Raw genomic sequence first — 14,714 nt, 5'->3', positions numbered from 1 at the left:
AATGAATGGGCCTCCTCCTGTCCCTGTGTGTAACAGACTCGAGGGGGAATGAATGGGCCTCCCTCCTGTTCCTGTGTAACAGACTCGAGGGGGAATGAATGGCCCTCCTCCTGTTCCTGTGTAACAGACTCGAGGGGGAATGAATGGCCCTCCTCCTGTTCCTGTGTAACAGACTCGAGGGGGAATGAATGGCCTCCTCCTGTTCCTGTGTAACAGACTCGAGGGGGAATGAATGGCCCTCCTCCTGTTCCTGTGTAACAGACTCGAGGGGGAATGAATGGCCCTCCTCCTGTCCCTGTGTGTAACAGACTCGAGGGGGAATGAATGGGCCTCCTCCTGTTCCTGTGTAACAGACTCGAGGGGGAATGAATGGCCCTCCTCCTGTCCCTGTGTGTAACAGACTCGAGGGGGAATGAATGGCCCTCCTCCTGTTCCTGTGTAACAGACTCGAGGGGGAATGAATGGCCCTCCTCCTGTTCCTGTGTAACAGACTCGAGGGGGAATGAATGGGCCTCCCTCCTGTTCCTGTGTAACAGACTCGAGGGGGAATGAATGGCCCTCCTCCTGTTCCTGTGTAACAGACTCGAGGGGGAATGAATGGCCCTCCTCCTGTTCCTGTGTAACAGGCTCGAGGGGGAATGAATGGCCCTCCTCCTGTTCCTGTGTAACAGACTCGAGGGGGAATGAATGGGCCTCCTCCTGTCCCTGTGTGTAACAGACTCGAGGGGGAATGAATGGCCCTCCTCCTGTTCCTGTGTAACAGACTCGAGGGGGAATGAATGGCCCTCCTCCTGTCCCTGTGTGTAACAGACTCGAGGGGGAATGAATGGCCCTCCTCCTGTTCCTGTGTGTAACAGACTCGAGGGGGAATGAATGGCCCTCCTCCTGTTCCTGTGTGTAACAGACTCGAGGGGGGAATGAATGGCCTCCTCCTGTCCCTGTGTAACAGACTCGAGGGGGAATGAATGGCCCTCCTCCTGTTCCTGTGTGACAGACTCGAGGGGGAATGAATGGCCCTCCTCCTGTTCCTGTGTAACAGACTCGAGGGGGAATGAATGGCCCTCCTCCTGTTCCTGTGTAACAGACTCGAGGGGGAATGAATGGCCTCCTCCTGTTCCTGTGTAACAGACTCGAGGGGGAATGAATGGCCTCCTCCTGTTTCCCACATTGCTCGAATCGTTCATGCTTTCCTCCTGCTGTGTTTCTCTTCCTCTCGGCAGCCTGCAGGGCAATAATCTCCAAGATGAAGGGGTGAGAATCCTGTGTGTGCTTCTGAGGGATCCGGACTGTAAGATAGCAGAGCTGGAGTGAGTACCACCCGACCTGGGCGTGGGGGGGTGGGGTCGCACTCTGACCGTTTGCGTTAGCCCCCCGTAACAGGAACCCTCCGTAAAATCACCGGGGTTGGGCCTCAGCTGGAGTATCGCCTCCCGATTCCGGGCCCCGCGCACTTTCGGAAGGATGTCCAGGGCCCTCGGAGAGGGTGCGGAGGAGATTTCCCAGAACGGGACCAGGGGATGAGGGACCTCAGTTACGCGGAGAGAGACTGGAGAAACTGGGAATTGTTCCCCTCGGAGCGGAGAAGGTTGAGGGGAGATTTAACCGAGGGGTTTGAAATCAGGAGGGGTTTTGATCGAGTGAATAAGGAGAGAGTGTTTCCCAGTGGGCAGGAGGGTCGGGGAACCAGAGGACGCAGATTGACGATAATCGGGGAAAGAGGGGGAGACGAGGAGAATGTTTTTTTACGCAGCGAGTCGCGATGATCTGGAATTCGCTCCCTGAAAGGGCGGTGGGAACAGATTCAATAATAACCTTCAAAAGGGGGGGAATACTCGAAGGGGGAAAATTTACAGGGCGACGGCGGGGGGGAAAGAGCAAGGGGGGGATTAATTGGAGAGCTCGTTCACAGGGCCAGCACGGGCGCGATGGGCAGAGTGGCCTCCTCCTTATTTATCTCGGGCTCTCTCTCTGACCTCCAGGCTGTCCAGGAACGGACTGACGCAGGGGTGCACCGGGGACCTGGTCTCCGCCCTCGTCTCCAATCCCCTGATCTTCAGTCTCAGCTTGAACAACAACCACCTCGGAGACGCAGGGGTGCTCCAACTATCCGGGGGGCTGAAGGACCCCGACTGTGGGGTGGAAGTGATAAAGTGAGTAACAGAACGCAGCCCGTGCCCCCTCCCTCCCTGACGGAGAGACTCCCCCTCTTTAAACGGGGTCCCTGACGGAGAGACTCCCTCTTTAAACGGGGTCCCTGACGGAGAGACTCCCTCTTTAAACGGGGTCCCTGACGGAGAGACTCCCTCTTTAAACGGGGTCCCTGACGGAGAGACTCCCCCTCTTTAAACGGGGTCCCTGACGGAGAGACTCCCTCTTTAAACGGGGTCCCTGACGGAGAGACTCCCTCTTTAAACGGGGTCCCTGACGGAGAGACTCCCTCTTTAAACGGGGTCCCTGACGGAGAGACTCCCCCTCTTTAAACAGGGTCCCTGACGGAGAGACTCCCTCTTTAAACGGGGTCCCTGACGGAGAGACTCCCCCTCTTTAAACGGGGTCCCTGACGGAGAGACTCCCCCTCTTTAAACGGGGTCCCTGACGGAGAGACTCCCTCTTTAAACGGGGTCCCTGACGGAGAGACTCCCCCTTTAAACGGGGTCCCTGACGGAGAGACTCCCCCTCTTTAAACGGGGTCCCTGACGGAGAGACTCCCCCTCTTTAAACGGGGTCCCTGACGGAGAGACTCCCCCTCTTTAAACGGGGTCCCTGACGGAGAGACTCCCCCTCTTTAAACGGGGTCCCTGACGGAGAGACTCCCTCTTTAAACGGGGTCCCTGACGGAGAGACTCCCCCTCTTTAAACGGGGTCCCTGACGGAGAGACTCCCCCTCTTTAAACGGGGTCCCTGACGGAGAGACTCCCCCTCTTTAAACGGGGTCCCTGACGGAGAGACTCCCTCTTTAAACGGGGTCCCTGACGGAGAGACTCCCTCTTTAAACGGGGTCCCTGACGGAGAGACTCCCCCTTTAAACAGGGTCCCTGACGGAGAGACTCCCTCTTTAAACGGGGTCCCTGACGGAGAGACTCTCCCTTTAAACAGGGTCCCTGACGGAGAGACTCCTCTTTAAACGGGGTCCCTGACGGAGAGACTCCCCCTTTAAACAGGGTCCCTGACGGAGAGACTCCCCCTTTAAACGGGGTCCCTGACGGAGAGACTCCCTCTTTAAACGGGGTCCCTGACGGAGAGACTCCCCCTTTAAACAGGGACCCTGACGGAGAGACTCCCCCTTTAAACGGGGTCCCTGACGGAGAGACTCCCCCTCTTTAAACGGGGTCCCTGACGGAGAGACTCCCCCTCTTTAAACGGGGTCCCTGACGGAGAGACTCCCCCTTTAAACGGGGTCCCTGACGGAGAGACTCCCCCTCTTTAAACGGGGTCCCTGACGGAGAGACTCCCCCTTTAAACGGGGTCCCTGACGGAGAGACTCCCCCTCTTTAAACGGGGTCCCTGACGGAGAGACTCCCCCTCTTTAAACGGGGTCCCTGACGGAGAGACTCCCCCTCTTTAAACGGGGTCCCTGACGGAGAGAATCCCTCTTTAAACGGGGTCCCTGACGGAGAGACTCCCCCTCTTTAAACGGGGTCACTGACGGAGAGACTCCTCTTTAAACGGGGTCCCTGACGGAGAGACTCCCTCTTTAAACGGGGTCCCTGACGGAGAGACTCCCCCTTTAAACAGGGTCCCTGACGGAGAGACTCCCTCTTTAAACGGGGTCCCTGACGGAGAGACTCTCCCTTTAAACAGGGTCCCTGACGGAGAGACTCTCCCTTTAAACAGGGTCCCTGACGGAGAGACTCCTCTTTAAACGGGGTCCCTGACGGAGAGACTCCCCCTTTAAACAGGGTCCCTGACGGAGAGACTCCCCCTTTAAACGGGGTCCCTGACGGAGAGACTCCCTCTTTAAACGGGGTCCCTGACGGAGAGACTCCCCCTTTAAACAGGGACCCTGACGGAGAGACTCCCCCTTTAAACAGGGTCCCTGACGGAGAGACTCCCTCTTTAAACGGGGTCCCTGACGGAGAGACTCCCCCTTTAAACGGGGTCCCTGACGGAGAGACTCTCCCTTTAAACGGGGTCCCTGACGGAGAGACTCTCCCTTTAAACGGGGTCCCTGACGGAGAGACTCCCCCTTTAAACGGGGTCCCTGATGGAGAGACTCCCCCTTTAAACGGGGTCCCTGACGGAGAGACTCCCCCTTTAAACGGGGTCCCTGACGGAGAGACTCCCTCTTTAAACGGGGTCCCTGACGGAGAGACTCCCCCTCTTTAAACGGGGTCCCTGACGGAGAGACTCCCTCTTTAAACGGGGTCCCTGACGGAGAGACTCCCCCTCTTTAAACGGGGTCCCTGACGGAGAGACTCCCTCTTTAAACAGGGTCCCTGACGGAGAGACTGCCTCGTTAAACGGGGTCCCTGACGGAGAGACTGCCTCTTTAAACGGGGTCCCTGACGGAGAGACTCCCTCTTTAAACGGGGTCCCTGACGGAGAGACTCCCTCTTTAAAGAGGGTCCCTGACGGAGAGACTCCCCCTTTAAACGGGGTCCCTGACGGAGAGACTCCCCCTCTTTAAACAGGGACCCTGACGGAGAGACTCCCCCTTTAAACGGGGTCCCTGACGGAGAGACTCTCCCTTTAAACGGGGTCCCTGACGGAGAGACTCTCCCTTTAAACGGGGTCCCTGACGGAGAGACTCTCCCTTTAAACGGGGTCCCTGACGGAGAGACTCCCCCTTTAAACGGGGTCCCTGACGGAGAGACTCCCTCTTTAAACGGGGTCCCTGACGGAGAGACTCCCCCTTTAAACGGGGTCCCTGACGGAGAGACTCCCCTCTTTAAACGGGGTCCCTGACGGAGAGACTCCCCCTTTAAACAGGGTCCCTGACGGAGAGACTCCCTCTTTAAACGGGGTCCCTGACGGAGAGACTCCCCCTTTAAACGGGGTCCCTGACGGAGAGACTCTCCCTTTAAACGGGGTCCCTGACGGAGAGACTCTCCCTTTAAACGGGGTCCCTGACGGAGAGACTCCCCCTTTAAACGGGGTCCCTGATGGAGAGACTCCCCCTTTAAACGGGGTCCCTGACGGAGAGACTCCCCCTTTAAACGGGGTCCCTGACGGAGAGACTCCCTCTTTAAACGGGGTCCCTGACGGAGAGACTCCCCCTCTTTAAACGGGGTCCCTGACGGAGAGACTCCCTCTTTAAACGGGGTCCCTGACGGAGAGACTCCCCCTCTTTAAACGGGGTCCCTGACGGAGAGACTCCCTCTTTAAACAGGGTCCCTGACGGAGAGACTCCCTCGTTAAACGGGGTCCCTGACGGAGAGACTCCCCCTTTAAACGGGGTCCCTGACGGAGAGACTCCCCCTCTTTAAACGGGGTCCCTGACGGAGAGACTCCCTCTTTAAACGGGGTCCCTGACGGAGAGACTCCCTCTTTAAACGGGGTCCCTGACAGAGAGACTCCCTCTTTAAACGGGGTCCCTGACGGAGAGACTCCCCCTCTTTAAACGGGGTCCCTGACGGGGAGACTCCCCCTCTTTAAACGGGGTCCCTGACGGAGAGACTCCCCCTTTAAACAGGGTCCCTGACGGAGAGACTCCCCCTCTTTAAACGGGGTCCCTGACGGAGAGACTCCCCCTCTTTAAACGGGGTCCCTGACGGGGAGACTCCCCCTCTTTAAACGGGGTCCCTGACGGAGAGACTCCCCCTTTCTACAGGGTCCCTGACGGAGAGACTCCCCCTCTTTAAACGGGGTCCCTGACGGAGAGACTCCCCCTTTAAACAGGGTCCCTGACGGAGAGACTCCCCCTCTTTAAACGGGGTCCCTGACGGAGAGACTCGCTCTTTAAACGGGGTCCCTGACGGAGAGACTCCCTCTTTTAACGGGGTCCCTGACGGAGAGACTCCCTCTTTTAACGGGGTCCCTGACAGAGAGACTCCCTCTTTAAACGGGGTCCCTGACGGAGAGACTCCCTCTTTAAACGGGGTCCCTGACGGAGAGACTCCCTCTTTAAACGGGGTCCCTGACGGAGAGACTCCCTCTTTAAACGGGGTCCCTGACGGAGAGACTCCCCCTTTAAACGGGGTCCTGACGGAGAGATTCCCCCTTTAAACGGGGTCCCTGACGGAGAGACTCCCTCTTTAAACGGGGTCCCTGACGGAGAGACTCCCTCTTTAAACGGGGTCCCTGACGGAGAGACTCCCCCTTTAAACGGGGTCCCTGACGGAGAGACTCCCTCTTTAAACGGGGTCCCTGACGGAGAGACTCCCCCTTTAAACGGGGTCCCTGACGGAGAGACTCCCCCTTTAAACGGGGTCCCTGACGGAGAGACTCCCACTTTAAACGGGGTCCCTGACGGAGAGACTCCCCCTTTAAACGGGGTCCCTGACGGAGAGACTCCCTCTTTAAACGGGGTCCCTGACGGAGAGACTCCCTCTTTAAACGGGGTCCCTGACGGAGAGACTCCCTCTTTAAACGGGGTCCCTGACGGAGAGACTCCCCCTCTTTAAACAGGGACCCTGACGGAGAGACTCCCCCTTTAAACGGGGTCCCTGACGGAGAGACTCTCCCTTTAAACGGGGTCCCTGACGGAGAGACTCTCCCTTTAAACGGGGTCCCTGACGGAGAGACTCTCCCTTTAAACGGGGTCCCTGACGGAGAGACTCCCCCTTTAAACGGGGTCCCTGACGGAGAGACTCCCTCTTTAAACGGGGTCCCTGACGGAGAGACTCCCCCTTTAAACGGGGTCCCTGACGGAGAGACTCCCCTCTTTAAACGGGGTCCCTGACGGAGAGACTCCCCCTTTAAACGGGGTCCCTGACGGAGAGACTCCCCCTTTAAACGGGGTCCCTGACGGAGAGACTCCCACTTTAAACGGGGTCTCTGACGGAGAGACTCCCCTCTTTAAACGGGGTCCCTGACGGAGAGACTCCCTCTTTAAACGGGGTCCCTGACGGAGAGACTCCCCCTTTAAACGGGGTCCCTGACGGAGAGACTCCCTCTTTAAACGGGGTCCCTGACGGAGAGACTCCCCCTTTAAACGGGGTCCCTGACGGAGAGACTCCCCCTTTAAACGGGGTCCCTGACGGAGAGACTCCCTCTTTAAACGGGGTCCCTGACGGAGAGACTCCCTCTTTAAAAGGGGTCCCTGACGGAGAGACTCCCCTCTTTAAACGGGGTCCCTGACGGAGAGACTCCCCTCTTTAAACGGGGTCCCTGACGGAGAGACTCCCCCTCTTTAAACGGGGTCCCTGACGGAGAGACTCCCTCTTTAAACGGGGTCCCTGACGGAGAGACTCCCCCTTTAAAAGGGGTCCCTGACGGAGAGACTCCCCCTTTAAACGGGGTCCCTGACGGAGAGACTCCCTCTTTAAACGGGGTCCCTGACGGAGAGACTCCCTCTTTAAACGGGGTCCCCGACGGAGAGACTCCCACTTTAAACGGGGTCCCCGACGGAGAGACTCCCTCTTTAAACGGGGTCCCTGACGGAGAGACACCCTCTTTAAACGGGGTCCCTGACGGAGAGACTCCCCCTTTAAACGGGGTCCCTGATGGAGAGACTCCCTCTTTAAACGGGGTCCCTGACGGAGAGACTCCTCGTTAAACGGGGTCCCTGACGGAGAGACTCCCCCTTTAAACGGGGTCCCTGACGGAGAGACTCCCCCTTTAAACGGGGTCCCTGACAGAGAGACTCCCTCTTTAAACGGGGTCCCTGACGGAGAGACTCCCCCTTTAAACGGGGTCCCTGACAGAGAGACTCCCTCTTTAAACAGGGTCCCTGACGGAGAGACTCCCCCTTTAAACGGGGTCCCTGACAGAGAGACTCCCTCTTTAAACAGGGTCTTTCATATCTAAGGAAGGATAGACTTGCCTTAGAGGCGGTGCAATGAAGGTTCGCTCGATCGATTCCTGGGATGAGAGGGTTGTCCTATGAGGAGAGGTTGAGTAGAATGGGCCGATACTCTCTGGAGTTTAGGAGAATGAGAGGTGATCTCATTGAAACAGATAAGATTCTGAGGGGGGTTTGACAGGGTAGATGCTGAGAGGCTGTTTCCCCCCCCGGGCTGGAGAGTCTGGAACCAGGGGGCGCAGTCTCAGGATAAGGGGTCGGCCATCCTAGACTGAGAGGAGGAGGAATTTCTTCACTCGGAGGGAGGTGAATCTTTGGAATTCTCTCCCCCAGAGGGCTGTGGACGCTCGGTCGTTGAGAATATTCAAGGCTGATCGATGGGCTTTCGGGGAATCGAGGGATACGGGGATCGGGGGGGAAAGTGGAGTTGAGGTCGAAGATCGGCCATGATCTGATTCAATGGGGGAGCAGGCTCGAGGGGCCGAATGGCCTACTCCTGCTCCTATTTCTTATGATCTTATATAAAACGTCCGCAGGGCCCTTCACAGGAGCGTAAATCAGAGTAAAATTCCCCACCGAGCCCCATGAGGAGATATTCGGACAGGAGAGCAAAAGCCCGGGGAAAGAGGGAGGTTTTGAGGAGCGTCTTAAAGGAGGAGGGAGGGAGACGGAGAGGTTTAGGGAGGGAATTCCAGAGCTCAGGGCCCCGGGCAGCTGAAGGCACGGCCGCCAATGGTGGAGCGATGGGAATCGAGGGGGATGGACAAGAGGGCGGAATCGGAGGAGGGCAGAGATCTCGGAGGGTCGTAGGAGGTTACAGAGATAGGGAGGGAGGGGGGCGAGGGGCCGTGGAGGGATTTGAACAGGAGGATGGAGAATTGTAGGGGCTGGAGGAGGTTACAGAGACAGGGAGGGAGGGGGCGGAGACGGGCGATGTTCCGGAGGTGGGTGTAACACGTTGCTGGAGTCGGCTGGTTTAATATCTCTCTCCGTCTCTGACCCCCCGCTCCAGGTTGGAAAATAATCACCTGACAGTTGCTTGTACCAGTGAACTGACGGCCGTCCTCCTGATGCATCCAAAGATCCAGTCGCTGATGCTCAACGATAATAATTTGGGGGACGCAGGGGTGAAGCAGCTGGCTGCTGGCATTAGGAACAGCAGAATTAGCAAACTGGGGTGAGTGAGGCGCCATCGAAACTCTTGTACCCGCTCGCTGCCCACTTCACCCCCCCGATTCCCACCGATCCCCAGTCTCTTGTACCCCTCTCTCTCCCCCCTCTCTCTCCCCCGCTCTGTTTCCCTCTGATCCCCAGTCTCTTGTACCCCTCTCTTTCCCCCCTCTCTCCCCCTCTCTGATTCCCTCTGATCCCCAGTCTCTTGTACCCCTCTCTCTCCCCTCTCTCTCCCCCTCTCTGATTCCCTCCGATCCCCTCTCTCTCCCCTCTCTCTCCCCCGCTCTGATTCTCTCCGATCCCCAGTCTCTCGTACCCCTCTCTCTCCCCCCTCTCTCCCCTCTCTCTCCCCTCTCCCCCGCTCTGATTCCCTCCGTTCCCCAGTCTCTTGTACCCCTCTCTCTCCCCTCTCTCTCCCCTCTCTCTCCCCCTCTCTGATTCCCTCCGATCCCCTCTCTCTCCCCTCTCTCTCCCCTCTCTCTCCCCCTCCGATCCCCAGTCTCTTGTACCCCTCTCTCTCCCCTCTCTCTCCCCTCTCTCTCCCCACTCTCTCCCCCGCTCTGTTTCCCTCCGATCCCCAGTCTCTCGTACCCCTCTCTCTCCCCCCTCTCTCCCCTCTCTCTCCCCTCTCCCCCGCTCTGATTCCCTCCGATCCCCAGTCTCTTGTACCCCTCTCTCTCCCCTCTCTCTCCCCCGCTCTGATTCCCTCCGATCCCCAATCTCTGGTACCCCTCTCTCTCCCCTCTCTCTCCCCTCTCTCTCCCCCGCTCTGTTTCCCACCGATCCCCAGTCTCTTGTACCCCTCTCTCTCTCCCCTCTCTCTCCCCTCTCTCTCCCCCGCTCTGATTCCCTCCGATCCCCAGTCTCTTGTACCCCTCTCTCTCCCCTCTCTCTCCCCTCTCTCTCCCCACTCTCTCCCCCGCTCTGTTTCCCTCCGATCCCCAGTCTCTCGTACCCCTCTCTCTCCCCCCTCTCTCCCCTCTCTCTCCCCTCTCCCCCTCTCTGATTCCCTCCGATCCCCAGTCTCTTGTACCCCTCTCTCTCCCCTCTCTCTCCCCTCTCTCTCCCCCGCTCTGTTTCCCACCGATCCCCAGTCTCTTGTACCCCTCTCTCTCTCCCCACTCTCTCCCCCTCTCTGATTCCCTCCGATCCCCTCTCTCTCCCCTCTCTCTCCCCTCTCCCCCGCTCTGATTCTCTCCGATCCCCAGTCTCTTGTACCCCTCTCTCTCCCCTCTCTCTCCCCCGCTCTGATTCCCTCCGATCCCCTCTCTCTCCCCTCTCTCTCCCCTCTCCCCCGCTCTGATTCTCTCCGATCCCCAGTCTCTTGTACCCCTCTCTCTCCCCACTCTCTCCCCCGCTCTGATTCTCTCTGATCCCCAGTCTCTTGTCCCCCTCTCTCTCTCCCCTCTCTCTCCCCCGCTCTGATTCCCTCCGATCTCCTCTCTCTCCCCTCTCTCTCCCCCGCTCTGATTCCCTCCGATCGCCTCTCTCTCCCCACTCTCTCCCCCGCTCTGATTCCCTCCGATCCCCAGTCTCTTGTACCCCTCTCTCTCCCCTCTCTCTCCCCTCTCTCTCCCCACTCTCTCCCCCGCTCTGATTCCCTCCAATCCCCAGTCTCTTGTACCCCTCTCTCTCCCCTCTCTCTCCCCCTCTCTGATTCCCTCCGATCCCCAGTCTCTTGTACCCCTCTCTCTCCCCTCTCTCTCCCCCTCTCTGATTCCCTCCGATCCCCAGTCTCTTGTACCCCTCTCTCTCCACTCTCTCTCCCCCTCTCTGATTCCCTCCGATCCCCACTCTCTCCCCTCTCTCTCCCCACTCTCTCCCCCGCTCTGATTCTCTCCGATCCCCAGTCTCTGGTACCCCTCTCTCTCCCCACTCTCTCCCCCGCTCTGATTCTCTCCGATCCCCAGTCTCTGGTACCCCTCTCTCTCCCCACTCTCTCCCCCGCTCTGTTTCCCTCCGATCCCCAGTCTCTTGTACCCCTCTCTCTCCCCTCTCTCTCCCCCGCTCTGATTCCCTCCGATCCCCAGTCTCTTGTACCCCTCTCTCTCCCCTCTCCCCCGCTCTGTTTCCCTCCGATCGCCTCTCTCTCCCCACTCTCTCCCCCGCTCTGATTCTCTCTGATCCCCAGTCTCTTGTCCCCCTCTCTCTCCCCTCTCTCTCCCCTCTCTCTCCCCACTCTCTCCCCTGCTCTGATTCCCTCCGATCCCCAGTCTCTTGTACCCCTCTCTCTCCCCTCTCTCTCCCCCTCTCTGATTCCCTCCGATCCCCAGTCTCTTGTACCCCTCTCTCTCCCCTCTCTCTCCCCCTCTCTGATTCCCTCCGATCCCCAGTCTCTTGTACCCCTCTCTCTCCCCTCTCTCTCCCCCGCTCTGATTCCCTCCGATCCCCAGTCTCTTGTACCCCACTCTCTCCCCCGCTCTGATTCCCTCCGATCCCCTCTCTCTCCCCACTATCTCCCCCGCTCTGATTCCCTCCGATCCCCTCTCTCTCTCCCCCGCTCTGATTCCCTCCGATCCCCTCTCTCTCCCCTCTCCCCCGCTCTGATTCCCTCCGATCCCCTCTCTCTCCCCACTATCTCCCCCGCTCTGATTCCCTCCGATCCCCTCTCTCTCTCCCCTCTCTCCCCCGCTCTGATTCCCTCCGATCCCCAGTCTCTTGTACCCCTCTCTCTCCCCTCTCCCCCGCTCTGTTTCCCTCCGATCCCCTCTCTCTCCCCTCTCCCCCGCTCTGATTCCCTCCGATCCCCTCTCTCTCCCCACTCTCTCCCCCGCTCTGATTCCCTCCGATCGCCTCTCTCTCCCCTCTCTCTCCCCCGCTCTGATTCTCTCTGATCCCCAGTCTCTTGTCCCCCTCTCTCTCCCCACTCTCTCCCCCGCTCTGTTTCCCTCCGATCCCCTCTCTCTCCCCTCTCCCCCGCTCTGATTCCCTCCGATCCCCTCTCTCTCCCCTCTCCCCCGCTCTGTTTCCCTCCGATCCCCTCTCTCTCCCCACTCTCTCCCCCTCTCTGTTTCCCTCCGATCCCCTCTCTCTCCCCACTCTCTCCCCCGCTCTGTTTCCCTCCGATCCCCTCTCTCTCCCCTCTCCCCCGCTCTGATTCCCTCCGATCCCCTCTCTCTCCCCTCTCCCCCGCTCTGTTTCCCTCCGATCCCCTCTCTCTCCCCACTCTCTCCCCCTCTCTGTTTCCCTCCGATCCCCTCTCTCTCCCCACTCTCTCCCCCGCTCTGATTCCCTCCGATCCCCTCTCCCCTCTCCCCCGCTCTGATTCCCTCCGATCCCCAGTCTCTTGTCCCCCACTCTCTCCCCCTCTCTGATTCCCTCCGATCCCCAGTCTCTTGTACCCCTCTCTCTCCCCTCTCTCTCCCCCGCTCTGTTTCCCACCGATCCCCAGTCTCTTGTACCCCTCTCTCTCCCCTCTCTCTCCCCCGCTCTGATTCCCTCCGATCTCCAGTCTCTAGTACCCCTCTCTCTCCCCTCTCCCCCGCTCTGATTCCCTCCGATCCCCTCTCTCTCCCCTCTCCCCCGCTCTGATTCTCTCTGATCCCCAGTCTCTCGTCCCCCTCTCTCTCCCCACTCTCTCTTCCCCCGCTCTGATTTCTGCTGCTCTCTCCCACGATGCAGGCTGGGATTTAACAATCTAACGGACGCTGCAGCTGAGGATCTGACCTCTGCCTTGTGCATTAACTGCACCATCGAACGCCTGTACCTCTCCGGCAACTCGTTCACCGACCAATCCGTTGCAACCTTCCTCATTCTCATCGAGACCTGCACGGAACTGCAGAGAATCTGGTGAGTGTGTCGGGGGCGGATGTCACAGAACGGATTGTGTCGTGACCAGGGTGGGGGGAGCGAACAGCGTAAAGTTGGAGGGAGGGTGTGTCACGGAATGTATGTTTCATCAGAAGGCGGAGTAAACGCGCTCTTGATCTTTGTCCTTCCAGGCTCGGGAGAAACAGACTGAGCGCAGAAGGACGCAGCGAGCTGTTGGCTGTTGTAGACAACAGCACCGACTTCAAGGTCATCTTCTAACAGTGACGGGCAGCGTTGCGGGGGGGGCCGCGCGGCGGGGGAGCCTGCGTGTTTAACGGTCCTGCCTTCCCCGCACCAGACTCCCGCTCCGATCTCACCGCGTCTTTTTGTATCTCCGAACGGGAGTTGAATAAAGAATTGGCTTGTCCGGCCCGAGGGTCTTTCACGATTGATCAGAGTTCACCTCCTGCTCACGGCCACACCGCGGAGTGGGCACTGGACCACCATGGCAGGGGTCCAGAATCTCAGCGTTCTACAGGGCAGGAACAGGCCACTCGGCCCAACGGGTCTATCCCGGTGTTTATGCTCCACACGAGCCCCCTCCCTCCCTCCTCCATCTCCCCCTCTCCTATTCCTTTCTCCCTCAAGCTTCCCCTTAAATCCATCTCCACTATTCCCCTCGACTGCTCCTTGTGGGAGCGAGTTCCACATTCCCACCGCTCTCTGGGTCAAGAAGTTTCTCCTGAATTCCCGATTGGATTTATTGGTGACTCTCTTATATTGATGGCCCCCCGAGTTCTGGTCTCCCCCACAAGTGGAAATATCTTCTCTACGTCTACCCTATCGAACCCTTTCATAATCTTAAAGACCTCGATCAGGTCACCCCTCAGTCTTCTCTTTTCTAGAGAAAAGAGCCCCAGTCTGTTCAGTCTTTCCTGATAGTTATAAACCTCTCAGTTCTGGGATCATCCTTGTGAATCTCAAACTCCCAACGACTTAAGTCTTTGCTGAAGACTGTTGTTTTCCTTGTTCAAATCCCTCCATGGCCCCTCGCCCCCCTCCCTCCCGATCTCTGTAACCTCCTCCAGCCCCTACAATTCTCATCCTCCTGTTCAAATCCCTCCATGGCCCCTCGCCCCCCTCCCTCCCTATCTCTGTAACCTCCTCCAGCCCCTACAATTCTCATCCTCCTGTTCAAATCCCTCCATGGCCCCTCGCCCCTCCCTCCCTATCTCTGCAACCTCCTCCAGCCCCCTACAATTCCCCATCCTCCTGTTCAAATCCCTCCATGGCCCCTCGCCCCCTCCCTATCTCTGTAACCTCCTCCAGCCCCCTACAATTCTCATCCTCCTGTTCAAATCCCTCCATGGCCCCTCGCCCCCTCCCTCCCTATCTCTGTAACCTCCTCCAGCCCCGACAATTCTCATCCTCCTGTTCAAATCCCTCCATCGCCCCTCGCCCCCCTCCCTCCCTATCTCTGTAACCTCCTCCAGCCCCGACAATTCTCATCCTCCTGTTCAAATCCCTCCATGGCCCCTCGCCCCTCCCTCCCTATCTCTGTAACCTCCTCCAACCCCTACACTCCCCATCCTCCTGTTCAAATCCCTCCATGGCCCCTCGCCCCCCTCCCTCCCTATCTCTGTAACCTCCTCCAGCCCCTACAATTCTCATCCTCCTGTTCAAATCCCTCCATGGCCCTCGCCCCCCTCCCTATCTCTGTAACCTCCTCCAGCCCCTACAATTCTCATCCTCCTGTTCAAATCCCTCCATGGCCCCTCGCCCCTCCCTCCCTATCTCTGTAACCTCCTCCAGCCCCTACAATTCTCCATCCTCCTGTTCAAATCCCTCCATGGCCCTCGCCCCCTCCCTCCCTATCTCTGTAACCTCC

The 14,714-nt window shown here is 58.6% G+C and overlaps 1 protein-coding gene across 1 annotated transcript; it reads left to right on the top strand.

The window, feature by feature from the left end:
- The first annotated feature begins 391 nt into the window (after positions 1 to 391).
- Positions 392 to 13,253, top strand: LOC137309802 (ribonuclease inhibitor-like). Its single transcript, XM_067977832.1, has 5 exons — positions 392 to 1,307; positions 1,980 to 2,150; positions 8,916 to 9,080; positions 12,698 to 12,865; positions 13,018 to 13,253. The coding sequence occupies exons 1-5, from the start codon at positions 1,141 to 1,143 to the stop codon at positions 13,103 to 13,105; spliced, it is 759 nt and encodes a 252-aa protein (XP_067833933.1). The 5' UTR covers positions 392 to 1,140; the 3' UTR covers positions 13,106 to 13,253.
- The last annotated feature ends 1,461 nt before the right edge of the window (positions 13,254 to 14,714 follow it).

Source organism: Heptranchias perlo, unplaced genomic scaffold, assembly GCF_035084215.1.
Source record: "Heptranchias perlo isolate sHepPer1 unplaced genomic scaffold, sHepPer1.hap1 HAP1_SCAFFOLD_1804, whole genome shotgun sequence".
Taxonomy (NCBI): domain Eukaryota; kingdom Metazoa; phylum Chordata; class Chondrichthyes; order Hexanchiformes; family Hexanchidae; genus Heptranchias; species Heptranchias perlo.
This window is presented reverse-complemented; position numbering and strand designations above follow the sequence as displayed.

Coding starts and splice junctions, on each gene's coding strand:
- LOC137309802 (XM_067977832.1), top strand. CDS start 1,141: ATGAATGGCCTCCTCCTGTTTCCCACATTGCTCGAATCGTTCATGCTT. Junction 2,151..8,915: donor TGTGGGGTGGAAGTGATAAA/GTGAGTAACAGA, acceptor CCCCCGCTCCAG/GTTGGAAAATAATCACCTGA. Junction 12,866..13,017: donor ACGGAACTGCAGAGAATCTG/GTGAGTGTGTCG, acceptor TTGTCCTTCCAG/GCTCGGGAGAAACAGACTGA.